Source organism: Oncorhynchus mykiss, chromosome 6, assembly GCF_057628025.1.
Source record: "Oncorhynchus mykiss isolate SJ-2025 chromosome 6, ASM5762802v1, whole genome shotgun sequence".
In the NCBI taxonomy this organism is placed as follows: Eukaryota; Metazoa; Chordata; class Actinopteri; order Salmoniformes; family Salmonidae; genus Oncorhynchus; species Oncorhynchus mykiss.
Window position 1 is genome coordinate 4,107,501 of NC_143027.1, and position 14,092 is coordinate 4,121,592.

The following is a 14,092-nucleotide window of genomic DNA, read 5'->3' on the forward strand; positions in this document are numbered from 1 at the left end:
ACATACTACCCTGTTAAAAGGCACCTACTACCATACCCCTGTTCAAAGGCACCTACTACCATACCCTGTTCAAAGGCACATACTACCCTGTTCAAAGGCACCTACTACCATACCCCTGTTCAAAGGTACCTACTACCATACCCCTGTTCAAAGGCACCTACTACCCTGTTCAAAGGCACCTACTACCATACCCCTGTTCAAAGGCACCTACTACCATACCCCTGTTCAAAGGTACCTACTACCATACCCCTGTTAAAAGGCACCTACTACCCTGTTCAAAGGCACCTACTACCATACCCCTGTTCAAAGGCACCTACTACCATACCCCTGTTCAAAGGTACCTACTACCATACCCCTGTTCAAAGGCACCTACTACCCTGTTCAAAGGCACCTACTACCATACCCCTGTTCAAAGGCACCTACTACCATACCCCTGTTCAAAGGTACCTACTACCATACCCCTGTTCAAAGGCACCTACTACCATACCCCTGTTCAAAGGCACCTACTACCATACCCTGTTCAAAGGCACCTACTACCATACCCTGTTCAAAGGCACCTACTACCATACCCTGTTCAACGGCACTTAAATATTTTGTCTTGCCCAGTCACCCTCTGAATGGCACACATACACAATCCACGTCTCAGCTGTCTCGACTCTTAAAAATCCTTTTTCATCTACACTCATTTTAAGTGGATTTCGGTGACATCAATAAGAGATCATAGCTTTCACCTGGATTCACCTGGTCAGTCTGTCATGGTCAGAGTTCTGTATTCGGTTTCTCTCTACAGTAATGTCCACAAGCCTTCAGAAACCCAGTGGACAAGACCAGGAAATAAATCCGATATTGACGATGATCTTTTATTTTCTAATCAACATCTGGTGAAATTCCATCAAAAGCACTGCCAAGCCTGTCATCGTCCCAATTAAAAAAAAATAAAAAAGTTATCATTGGCTGTTGAATATTTTTTTTGTATCAAAATGGGGTCACAGACCAAAAAACGCTTGCAAACCTCTGGGCTAGCTACTTACCCTGCAAAACAAAAAAAATGAGTCGCGGAACATCGGGAGGTTGTGTCATGTTCCCCTGGATGTCCTTAGGACGTCCCCTGTTTGCTGGGTAGTTTTATTGTAAAGACAAGGCCGACATAAAACATTTGACTACTGGACTGACTAAGTCCCTACACACTGCAGTTGGTGATTAACTAACAGGGCTATAAAGTATGTTTCTCAGATGCCTATGGACTCGGGTCAAAGAGCACTTCCGTTATAACCACTAAGAAACAGACCACTATTGTCAGTTTCCCTCCTTCCTCACCTTATTGGTGTGTTAGCTAGTTAGGTGACAACATGACAACATTTCCTTTCTCCCTCCAGCTTCCTGCTGCAGCCTGGAAGATCAGATTCCAACTGTTTTTTTTTTTTTTTTGCTGTTTACACATTCCCTGAAAAATCTGCCAATAGATCTGATTTGGGTTGCCAGTGTAAACACAGCCTTTGTGAATACAGGCCTTGGAGTGTCTTTTGATTTGACCCTGGCTGGAGTGTGACTGTCTGTCACAGCCAGTTAAAATCCACAGCTCTGCTGAACAGACTAAATCTGCCCGGCGACTCAACACGCAACGTCTTCCTAGGGGGATCTCATATCGGCTGCACACAAATGAGGGTTTTAATCGACACCTTCAGCACAAATGTGACCGACCGGCTCGATTCGGTTTTATGTAGCAACATTTGAAATAGTGTTTTTATTTTTTTACATAGAAGTAGCGACTCAGAGAGAGAAAATGGTTTATCATACACTACAGTTGAGGATGGGAAAGTAATTCTGCTTTGAAAGTTGATAAACTTGTAACCCCACTTTTGAGAAAATGGCCCTTGAATGTTTTGGTACACCTACTGGAGAGCACTTCTTTGCCTGCACCTGTTCACACCCTCTTAAGCCTTTAGCTTCACCCATCTCTTTATGGATTCACATGTGTGGCGAGACAGCCAGCTGACGTTAGCTAGCCAGCTAACAGTACACTTTAACTTGCAATGAAAATGACTTTCTGCCAAAATTTGAAATGTATATCTGAAAATGTAGCTAGCTAGACTGTCTTTCGCGTCTCCCTCTCTGTCACGGATGCCACGGTTGCCCTTAGTTTGACGATGTAATCCGGAGACAGGTGTTTTATACAACAGCCTTCTTTGTGTTCTCTTTTCAACTCCCTCTGCATATTTGAAACGAGTCACGAATTGAGTTCTATTAGCCCAGGTCCCACATCTTTTTGTTCTTTCTTGACAACTCGGCGTGACACTGGCAATATCAGTTTAGCAAGACCGCACAAACAGATTTGGGACCGGGGCTACAAATCTATAGCTCTTCAATCAATCCAATGGAGTTTTCTGAGGTTGCTTTGTTCGCTGTGTAAAATGTTTAAAGATCGAATTCGCATTTTGAGGAAACCCGCACCACTGTTTGCCACAGCATCTTTATTCTTTTGAGTAAACAGAGGAGAGGACTGTATAGCACTTTGATAAAATACATTTTACATGCGACGATGTCCGAGGGAACAAAATAGTGTTTGTTGTTAGTAGCATCTTGCTTGTATTATCCCAAACGGACAGTTTGACCAATTTAACGATTCCAGTTTTAAAAGACAATGTGATGTCCCGTTCATTCAATAGAGCAGGGAATGTCATGTGACTGTGTATAACCTCTCGCTGTTACGGTCATCAGGCCTTCTACAGTGACTGATTGGTTAATAGTTTAAGGCTATAACGATTCACCGATACGAATCTGTCCCCGATGGTCATTTTTAGATAAAGTTTATAATTTCATAATGAGCAATACTTTTTTGCGTTGCATGGCCGAAGTCAGAGAAGATCTCTCCATTAAGCTTCCAAACAATCAAAACCATCATTTTTTTGTGATGGGGCGGGTGAAATCCAAAATTTGCTAAATATACATTCGGTATGTCATAGCTAATTTGTAAAGAATAAATATTGATACATGACTAGCTCAAATACTTAATCTGCAAAAATGACAAGTTAATTAGTGGGGGATGGTGATTTAAGAACCACAGTGGGGATACAAAACACATAGGCTACAATGACCAAAAATCTGATGGGGGTGGTAGTCTCCTATATGGCTTTAATCTGATGGGGGTGGTAGTCTCCTATATGGCTTTAATCTGATGGGGGGTGGTAGTCTCCTATATGGCTTTAATCTGATGGGGGTGGTAGTCTCTTATATGGCTTTAATCTGATGGGGGTGGTAGTCTCCCTTATGGCTCTAATTTGATGGGGGTGGTAGTCTCCCTTATGGTTCTAATCTGATGGGGGTTGTGGGGTGGTAGTCTCCTTTATGGTTCTAATCTGGTAGTAGTGGGGTGGTAGTCTCCTTTATGGCTCTAATCTGGTAGTGGGGTGGTAGTCTCCTTTATGGCTCTAATCTGGTAGTGGGGTGGTAGTTTCCCTTATGGCTCTAATCTGGTAGTGGGTTGGTAGTCTCCCTTATGGCTCTAATCTGGTAGTGGGGTGGTAGTCTCCTTTATGTCTCTAATCTGGTAGTGGGGTGGTAGTCTCCCTTATGGCTCTAATCTGGTAGTAGTGGGGTGGTAGTCTCCTTTATGGCTCTAATCTGGTAGTAGTGGGGTGGTAGTCTCCCTTATGGCTCTAATCTGGTAGTAGTGGGGTGGTAGTCTCCTTTATGGCTCTAATCTGGTAGTGGGGTGGTAGTTTCCCTTATGGCTCTAATCTGGTAGTAGTGGGTTGGTAGTCTCCTTTATGGTTCAAATCTGGTACCTACACCATAGATAGACGCTGAGTGCACAGTTATTAGACAAATTGTATTCCTCACGATTCATTTTACTGTTGAACAAACACAATGGTCTTAGTCAATCCAAAATGTTATTGTTGAACAAACACAATGGTTTTAGTCAATCCAAAATGTTATTGAACCTCAAACCGGAATGTTTAACAAAGGAAAAGTGAGTGTGCGCAATTATTAGGCAACTAAATACCAAAAATAATTTATCCCAACTCACTTGTTTAGAGTAAGGGTAACAAATAAGTTATACCAAAGTGACAATTAAATTTAAACAATTGACCTTTCAAAAATATTCAATGACAGATATGGCCACCTTTTCTTTTCTGTTAATGCCATGAGCCTTCCTTCCATGGAGTCTGTCAGTTTCTTGATTTGGTCACGATCACCTTTCGCTGAGGCAGCAACCACAGCCTCCCAAATGCTGTTCAAAGAGGTGTATTGTCTTCCCTCACTGTAAATCTCACATTTTGAGAAGGGCCCCACAAGTTCCCAATAGGATTTAAGTCGGGAGAGAAACGGGGCCAAGTCATTATTCAGGCATCTTTGAGGCCCTTGCTGGTTAGCCAAGCAGTGGAGTACTGGGATGCGTGTGATGGAGCATTGTCCTGCATAAAGATCATGGCGTTCTTGAATGCTGAGAACTTCTTCCTGTACCACTGCTTGAAGAAAGAATGTTCCAGAAACTGGCAGTAGGTTTGGGAGTTGAGTTTCAGTCCATCTTCAACCCGAAAATGTCCAACTACCTCATCCTTAATGATAGCAGCCCATACCAGTACCCCTCCTTCACCTTGCTGGCGCCTGACTCAAAGTGGTGGCCTGTGTCCAGTACTGATCCAGCCACGGTCCCATCCATCTGGTCCATCAAGAGTCATTCTCATTACATCTGTCCTTTGGGCAAAGAAATACCTGAAGTTTTTTTTTAAATCTTGACGCTTCAACCTGTGAATCTTATTCAGTGGTGGTCGTGTTTCAGCCTTCTTGACCTTAGTCATGTCTCTGAGCTTTTGATACCTTGTACACTCCAGGTAGGTTGTACCTCTGGACTCTCCAGGTAGGTTGTAGTTCAGGACTCTCCAGGTAGGTTGTAGTTCAGGACTCTCCAGGTAGGTTGTAGTTCTGAACTCTCCAGGTAGGTTGTAGTTCAGGACTCTCCAGGTAGGTTGTAGTTCAGGACTCTCCAGGTAGGTTGTAGTTCAGGACTCTCCAGGTAGGTTGTAGTTCAGGACTCTCCAGGTAGGTTGTAGTTCAGGACTCTCCAGGTAGGTTGTAGTTCAGGACTCTCCAGGTAGGTTGTACCTCTGGACTCTCCAGGTAGGTTGTAGTTCAGGACTCTCCAGGTAGGTTGTAGTTCAGGACTCTCCAGGTAGGTTGTAGTTCAGGACTCTCCAGGTAGGTTGTAGTTCAGGACTCTCCAGGTAGGTTGTAGTTCAGGACTCTCCAGGTAGGTTGTAGTTCAGGACTCTCCAGGTAGGTTGTAGTTCAGGACTCTCCAGGTAGGTTGTACCTCTGGACTCTCCAGGTAGGTTGTAGTTCAGGACTCTCCAGGTAGGTTGTAGTTCAGGACTCTTCAGGTAGGTTGCAGTTCAGGACTCTTCAGGTAGGTTGCAGTTCAGGACTCTCCAGGTAGGTTGTAGTTCAGGACACTCCAGGTAGGTTGTAGTTCAGGACTCTTCAGGTAGGTTGCAGTTCAGGACTCTTCAGGTAGGTTGCAGTTCAGGACTCTTCAGGTAGGTTGCAGTTCAGGACTCTCCAGGTAGGTTGTAGTTCAGGACTCTCCAGGTAGGTTGTAGTTCAGGACTCTCCAGGTAGGTTGTAGTTCAGGACACTCCAGGTAGGTTGTAGTTCAGGACTCTCCAGGTAGGTTGTAGTTCAGGACTCTCCAGGTAGGTTGTAGTTCAGGACTCTCCAGGTAGGTTGTAGTTCAGGACTCTCCAGGTAGGTTGTAGTTCAGGACTCTCCAGGTAGGTTGTAGTTCAGGACTCGCCAGGTAGGTTGTAGTTCAGGACTCTCCAGGTAGGTTGTAGTTCAGGACTCTCCAGGTAGGTTGTAGTTCAGGACTCTCCAGGTAGGTTGTAGTTCAGGGCTCTCCAGGTTGGTTGTAGTTCAGGGCTCTCCAGGTAGGTTGTAGTTCAGGACACTCCAGGTAGGTTGTAGTTCAGGACTCTCCAGGTAGGTTGTAGTTCAGGACTCTCCAGGTAGGTTGTAGTTCAGGACACTCCAGGTAGGTTGTAGTTCAGGCCTCTCCAGGTAGGTTGTAGTTCAGGACTCTCCAGGTAGGTTGTAGTTCAGGACTCTCCAGGTAGGTTGTAGTTCAGGACTCTCCAGGTAGGTTGTACCTCTGGACTCTCCAGGTAGGTTGTAGTTCAGGACTCTCCAGGTAGGTTGTAGTTCAGGACTCTCCAGGTAGGTTGTAGTTCAGGACTCTCCAGGTAGGTTGTAGTTCAGGACTCTCCAGGTAGGTTGTAGTTCAGGACTCTCCAGGTAGGTTGTAGTTCAGGACTCTCCAGGTAGGTTGTACCTCTGGACACTCCAGATAGGTTGTAGTTCAGGACTCTTCAGGTAGGTTGCAGTTCAGGACTCTTCAGGTAGGTTGCAGTTCAGGACTCTCCAGGTAGGTTGTAGTTCAGGACTCTTCAGGTAGGTTGCAGTTCAGGACTCTTCAGGTAGGTTGCAGTTCAGGACTCTCCAGGTAGGTTGTAGTTCAGGACTCTCCAGGTAGATTGTAGTTCAGGACACTCCAGGTAGGTTGTAGTTCAGGACACTCCAGGTAGGTTGTAGTTCAGGACACTCCAGGTAGGTTGTAGTTCAGGACACTCCAGGTAGGTTGTAGTTCAGGACACTCCAGGTAGGTTGTAGTTCAGGACTCTCCAGGTAGGTTGTAGTTCAGGACTCTCCAGGTAGGTTGTAGTTCAGGACTCTCCAGGTAGGTTGTAGTTCAGGACTCTCCAGGTAGGTTGTAGTTCAGGACTCTCCAGGTAGGTTGTAGTTCAGGACTCTCCAGGTAGGTTGTAGTTCAGGACACTCCAGGTAGGTTGTAGTTCAGGACTCTCCAGGTAGATTGTAGTTCAGGACACTCCAGGTAGGTTGTAGTTCAGGACACTCCAGGTAGGTTGTAGTTCAGGACACTCCAGGTAGGTTGTAGTTCAGGACTCTCCAGGTAGGTTGTAGTTCAGGACTCTCCAGGTAGGTTGTAGTTCAGGACTCTCCAGGTAGGTTGTAGTTCAGGACTCTCCAGGTAGGTTGTAGTTCAGGACTCTCCAGGTAGGTTGTAGTTCAGGACTCTCCAGGTAGGTTGTAGTTCAGGACTCTCCAGGTAGGTTGTAGTTCAGGACACTCCAGGTAGGTTGTAGTTCAGGACTCTTCAGGTAGGTTGCAGTTCAGGACTCTTCAGGTAGGTTGCAGTTCAGGACTCTCCAGGTAGGTTGTAGTTCAGGACTCTTCAGGTAGGTTGCAGTTCAGGACTCTCCAGGTAGGTTGTACCTCAGGATTCTCCAGGTAGGTTGCCGTTCTGGACTCTCCAGGTAGGTTGTACCTCTGGACTCTCCAGGTAGGTTGCAGTTCTGGACTATGTTGGCGCTGGAGGATAATGGGTTCCTGGTAGCTTGACGGTTAATTCTTCTGCAGTTCATTTGGCTCCTTTTCTTCTCCATGCGTTGGTTTTTGCGGCCCCCAGTTGACTATTCGCAACAGAACGTTTGATTGTCCGGTGGTCACGCCTCAATAGTTCAGCTATTTCAGGAGGGTTGCATCCGTCTGAAAGGCATTTTTTTTAAATGGACTTTTCAGTGTTTGTTTTTTGTCCCATTTTTTAATATTTATTTTTACCTGAGGTAATGAAGCTTGCCTAATAATTATGCACACCTTTTGATATAAGGCGTTATTCACTTTCGCCACACCCTCCCTCATTACACAAATACATATCACCTGAAAATGATTCAATCCCAATAAGCATTCAAGTTCATATGGTTTTGGAGTTGGAAATGTGCGTAGAAACAATGATAAGATCAGAATACTCACTTGCCTAATAAATGTGCACGCAGTGTACATCATTCTCTCTCTCACACACACACACACACACACACTCACACGTCAGCTCACACACACGTTAGCTCAGACATATCCAGCCCGTGCGTTTCCCATCAGCAGCTGATTTGAACTTGAAAAGAAATGTGTTTTTTTTGCAACAAATAAATGCCACATTTTGATTCTCATTGATTCACTGAATTGTTTTTGAATGTAAACCTCTTAGTTTCCTGTATGGTAATGGAGTCCATGTATCTATATACGTATATCAAATTGTCTCGAAAGATACACATACCTATTGATACCCCACTGCAACAGATTAAAGAAGTGGGAGGGGGGGGTATGGAATGATGATGATGATGAGGATGTTGTTCTTCATCCTTTGCAGAGAAACTGATGGCATGTTATTTGATTTTTCACAGGTTTCTGCATGTTTGTTCTGAGTTTAGTGAAGAAGCATTACCGCCTGCAGTTTTATATGGTGTGTATGAGTCACGTAACCCTGGATACCACTGACTGACTAACATCCTGGTACTCTGCATGCCATACCGTACAGCAGGGTTCCCCAACTACATCCAGCCACGGATGGTCAGGTGGCTGGAACATGGGTTTTTAAATCATTTCTACAGTGCAAATTGACAGCAAGAATCACCAAACGGAGATATGGTATTTGGACAAAAAACAGAATAATTTCAAAGTTTTATAACGTTGGGATACGATCACCTCTTTTATGTTTGGGAATACTTGGATCAGATTTCCTAAATTAAAATCAATTTGAGTTGATTTCCTGGTGATTTATTTTATTTTTTAATATCCAACAACGAAAATAATCAAATAAATATATACAGTACCAGTCAAACGTTTGGAATCATCTACTCATTCAAAGGTTTGTCTTTATTTTTTACTATTTGCTACATTGTAAAATAATAGTGAAGACATCAAACTGAAATAACACATATGGAATCATGTAGTAACCAAAAAAGTGTTAAATAAATAAAATATATTTTATATTTGAGATTATTCAAAGTAGACACCCTTTGCCTTGATGACAGCTTTGCACACTCTTGGCATTCTCTCAACCAGCTTTATGAGGTAGTCACCTGGAATGCATTTCAATTAACAGGTGTGCCTTGTTAAAAGTTCATTTGTAGAATTTCTTTCCTTAATGTGTTTGAGCCGGTCAGTTGTGTTGTGACAAGGTAGGGGTGGTATACAGAAGATAGCCCTATTTTGTAAAATACCAAGTCCATATTATGTCAAGAACAGTTCAAATAAGCAAAGAGAAATGACAGTCCATCATTACTTTAAAACATAAAGGTCAGTCAATGTGGAAAATTTTAAGAACTTTGAAAGTTTCTTCAAGTGCAGTCGCAAGAACCATCAAGCGCTATGATGAAACTGGCTCTCATGAGGACCACCACAAGAATGGAAGACCCAGAGTTACCTCGGCTGCAGAGGATAACTTCATTAGAGTTAACTGCACCTCAGATAGCAGCCCAAATAAATGCTTCACAGATTTCAAGTAACAGACTCATCTAAACATCAACTGTTCAGAGGAGACTGCGTGAATCAGGCTTTCATGGTCGAATTGCAGCAAAGAAACCACTACTAAAGGACACCGATAAGAAGAAGAAACTTGCTTGGGCCAGAAAACACGAGCAATGGACATTAGACCGGTGGAAATCTGTCCTTTGGTCTGATGAGTCCAAATTTTTGATTTTTTGTTCCAACTGCCGTGTCTTTGTGAGACGTAGAGTAGGTGAACGGATGATCTCTGCATGTGTGGTTCCCACAGTGAAGCATGGAGGAGGAGGTGTGATGGTGTGGGCGTGCTTTGCTGGTGACACTGTCAGTGATTTATTTCAAGTTCAAGGCACACTTAACCAGCATGGCTACCACAGCATTCTGCAGCAGCAATACGCCATCCCATCTGGTTTGCTCTTAGTGGGAATATAATTTGTTTTTCAACAGGACAATGACCCCAAACACACCTCCAGGCTGTGTAAGGGCTATTTGAGTGCTGCATCAGATGACCTGGCCTCCACAATGACCAGACCTCAACCCAATTGTGATGGTTTGGGATGAGTTGGACCGCAGAGTGAAGTAAAAGCAGCCAACAAGGGCTCAAGACTGTTGGAAAAGCATTCCAGGTGAAGCTGGTTGAGAGAATGCCAAGAGTGTGCAAAGCTGTCATCAAGGCAAAGGGGTGGCTACTTTGAAGAATCTAAAATATATTTTGATTTGTTTAACACTTTTTTTAGTTACTACATGATTCCATATGTGTTATTTCATAGTTTTGACGTCTTCACTATTATTCTACAATGTAGAAGATGGTAAAAATAAAGAAAAACCCTAGAATGAGTAGGTGTGTCCAAACTTTTCACTGGTACTGTGTATATATTTATTTTTTGCCCAAAAAACGTTGAGAACTCCTTCTTGTTGGGGAACCTTACTTTACAGTATACTGCCTCCTATTGGAGAACCCTACTATACTGCTCCCTCCTATTGGGGAACCCTACTATACAGATTACTGCCTCCTATTGGGGAACCCTACTATACAGCTCCCTCCCATTGGGGAACCCCACTATACAGCTCCCTCCCTCCTATTGGGGAACCCTACTATACAGCTCCCTCCTATTGGGGAACCCCACTATACAGCTCCCTCCTATTGGGGAACCCCACTATGCAGCTCCCTCCCTCCTATTGGGGAACCCTACTATACAGCTCCCTCCTATTGGGGAACCCCACTATACAGCTCCCTCCTATTGGGGAACCCCACTATACAGCTCCCTCCCTCCTATTGGGGAACCCTACTATACAGCTCCCTCCTATTGGGGAACCCTACTATACAGCTCCCTCCTATTGGGGAACCCCACTATACAGCTCCCTCCTATTGGGGAACCCCACTATACAGCTCCCTCCTATTGGGGAACCCTACTATACAGCTCCCTCCCTCCTATTGGGGAACCCTACTATACAGCTCCCTCCTATTGGGGAACCCCACTATACAGCTCCCTCCTATTGGGGAACCCACTATACAGCTCCCTCCTATTGGGGAACCCCACTATACAGCAGACTACGGCTCAAATGGAACCCTATTCCCTATGTATTGCACCACTGTTGACCTTGACCACTGTTTTTGACCTTTTGAGTGGAAAGTAGAGCACTACATAGTGAAATGATAAATACATTTGACAACTCTCTCTCTCTCTCTCTCTGGACTAAACAGTAGGTGCACTACATGGGATGACGTTTCAGACCCGCCAGCATGACACACACACACACACACACACACACACACACACACACACACACACTAGTGTGCGGTGTATTAGCCTACCATAGATATCAGTGGGTGTAGTGGTGTGGAGTGACTCAGCCTTGCCGATCTTGATACTGTATTTCTATATCTATTGCCTGCCTGTCTAGATGCTGTATTTCTATATCTATTGCCTGCCTATCTATATACTGTATTTCTATAGCCTGCCTATCTAGATACTGTATTTCTATAGCCTGCCTAGCTAGATGCTGTTTTTCTGTATCTGTTGCCTGCCTATCTATATACTGTATTTCTATAGCCTGCCTAGCTAGATGCTGTTTTTCTGTATCTGTTGCCTGCCTATCTAGATACTGTATTTCTATAGCCTGCCTGCTTATCTCTGCATTCTACCTACCAACATTGTTATTGTGAGTGGTCAGGCTACATTCCCCATGGCTAACTGTGTGTGTGGTTTACCCCTGCAGTTTGCATGGACCCATGTTACCCTACTGATAGTGGTGACTCAGTCTCACTTGGTCATCCAGAACCTGTTTGAAGGAATGATCTGGTAAGAGACACACACAGCAAACACAACACGCCCAGAAACCTGTCCCTTCTCTCCTCTTCACTAATACTGTAGGAGTCTGATTCTCTGATACTGTAGTAGTCTGCTTCTCTTCACTGATACTGTAGTAGTCTGCTTCTCTTCACTGATACTGTAGTAGTCTGCTTCTCTTCACTGATACTGTAGTAGTCTGCTTCTCTTCACTGATACTGTAGTAGTCTGCTTCTCTTCACTGATACTGTAGTAGTCTGCTTCTCTGATAGTGTAGTAGTCTGATTCTCTGATAGTGTAGTAGTCTGATTCTCTGATACTGTAGTAGTCTGCTTCTCTTCACTGATACTGTAGTAGTCTGATTCTCTGATACTGTAGTAGTCTGCTTCTCTTCACTGATACTGTAGTAGTCTGATTTCACCATCTGAGTCCTATGGTAGTTATCCCTGAGCCCTATGCTAGTCAGCCCTATGGTAGTCAGCCCTACGGTAGTTAGCGCTGAGCCCTACGGCACTCAGCCCTATGGTAGTCAGCCCTATGGTAGTCAGCCCTCAGCCCTATGGTAGTCAGCCCTCAGCCCTATGGTAGTCAGCCCTCAGCCCTATGGTAGTCAGCCCTCAGCCCTATGGTAGTCAGCCCTCAGCTCTATGGTAGTCAGCCCTATGGTAGTCAGCTCTATGGTAGTCAGCCCTCAGCCCTATGGTAGTCAGCCCTCGGCTCTATGGTAGTCAGCCCTCAGCCCTATGGTAGTCAGCCCTATGGTAGTCAGCCCTCAGCCCTATGGTAGTCAGCCCTATGGTAGTCAGCCCTCAGCTCTATGGTAGTCAGCCCTATGGTAGTCAGCCCTCAGCTCTATGGTAGTCAGCCCTCAGCCCTATGGTAGTCAGCCCTATGGTAGTCAGCCCTCAGCCCTATGGTAGTCAACCCTCAGCCCTATCTCAGCCCTATGGTAGTCAACCCTCAGCCCTATGGTAGTCAGCCCTCAGCTCTATGGTAGTCAGCCCTATGGTAGTCAGCCCTCAGCCCTATGGTAGTCAGCCCTATGGTAGTCAACCCTCAGCCCTATGGTAGTCAGCCCTCAGCTCTATGGTAGTCAGCCCTATGGTAGTCAACCCTCAGCCCTATGGTAGTCAGCCCTCAGCCCTATGGTAGTCAGCCCTATGGTAGTCAACCCTCAGCCCTATGGTAGTCAGCCCTCAGCTCTATGGTAGTCAGCCCTATGGTAGTCAGCCCTATGGTAGTCAACCCTCAGCCCTATGGTAGTCAGCCCTGAGCCCTATGGTAGTCAGCCCTATGGTAGTCAGCCCTATGGTAGTCAACCCTCAGCCCTATGGTAGTCAGCCCTCAGCCCTATGGTAGTCAGCCCTCAGCCCTATGGTAGTCAGCCCTATGGTAGTCAGCCCTCAGCCCTATGGTAGTCAGCCCTATGGTAGTCAGCCCTATGGTAGTCAGCGCTGAGTCCAAATACAGAGGTCCTCCTCATGGCTCTGTATTCAAACTGTATTTTGTTAAAAAATATATATCTGTAAACGGTCAAGATGCTCGTTGGTCAAATGTAGAGATAATGTTAGGTTGGAGTTGACATGTGTTTGAATGTTGTTTTTCTGTTAGGTTGGAGTTGACATGTGTTTGAATGTAGTTTTTCTGTTAGGTTGGAGTTGACATGTGTTTGACCGTTGTTTTTCTGTTGGAGTTGGAGTTGACATGTGTTTGACCGTTGTTTTTCTGTTGGAGTTGGAGTTGACATGTGTTTGACCGTTGTTTTTCTGTTGGAGTTGGAGTTGACATGTGTTTGACCGTTGTTTTTCTGTTAGGTTGGAGTTGACATGTGTTTGAATGTTGTTTTTCTGTTGGAGTTGACGTGTGTTTGACCGTTGTTTTCCAGGTTCCTCGTCCCTGTCTCCATAGTGATCTGCAATGACATCATGGCCTACCTGTTTGGTTTCTTCTTTGGCAGAACACCACTCATTAAGGTACATTTACTGTATATTATATTATACACCCAGTGGCCAGTTTATTAGGTACATCACCCTCGTTCACCAAAATGGATGGCTCCTACAGACAGTGAGTCACGTGGCTGTATGAAGCAGGCAGACAGACATCGAGGCATTCAGTTACTGATCGATTGAGCGTTAGAATGGACAAAACTAGTGACCTAAATGACTTTGAGGGTGGTATGATTGTCGGTGCCAGGCGTGCGGGTTCCATTATCCCAGAAACGGACAGCCTCCTGGGTTTTTCCACGCACGACAGTGTCTAGGGTTTTACCTAGAAGGATGCGACAAAAAAAAAAAAACATCCAGTCAGCGGCAGTCCTGTGGGCGAAAAACAGCTCGATGATGAGAGGTCGAAGGAGAATGGGAAGCTGCGTGCAAGCTAACAGGTGAATAACGGCATCTCGGAACGCACGACTTGTCGGTCCTCGTCACGGATTGGCTATTGCA

The 14,092-nt window shown here is 45.0% G+C and overlaps 1 protein-coding gene across 1 annotated transcript in view; it reads left to right on the forward strand.

Moving 5' to 3' along the window:
- LOC110525165 (phosphatidate cytidylyltransferase 1) overlaps positions 1-14,092 on the forward strand; it is a 74,913-nt gene that overhangs the window by 45,019 nt on the left and 15,802 nt on the right. Inside the window, exons 6-8 of the mRNA XM_036979228.2 lie at positions 8,256-8,314; positions 11,578-11,660; positions 13,534-13,621. Of these exons, the coding sequence (XP_036835123.1) occupies positions 8,256-8,314; positions 11,578-11,660; positions 13,534-13,621 (230 nt within the window). The remainder of the gene's footprint in view (positions 1-8,255; positions 8,315-11,577; positions 11,661-13,533; positions 13,622-14,092) is intronic.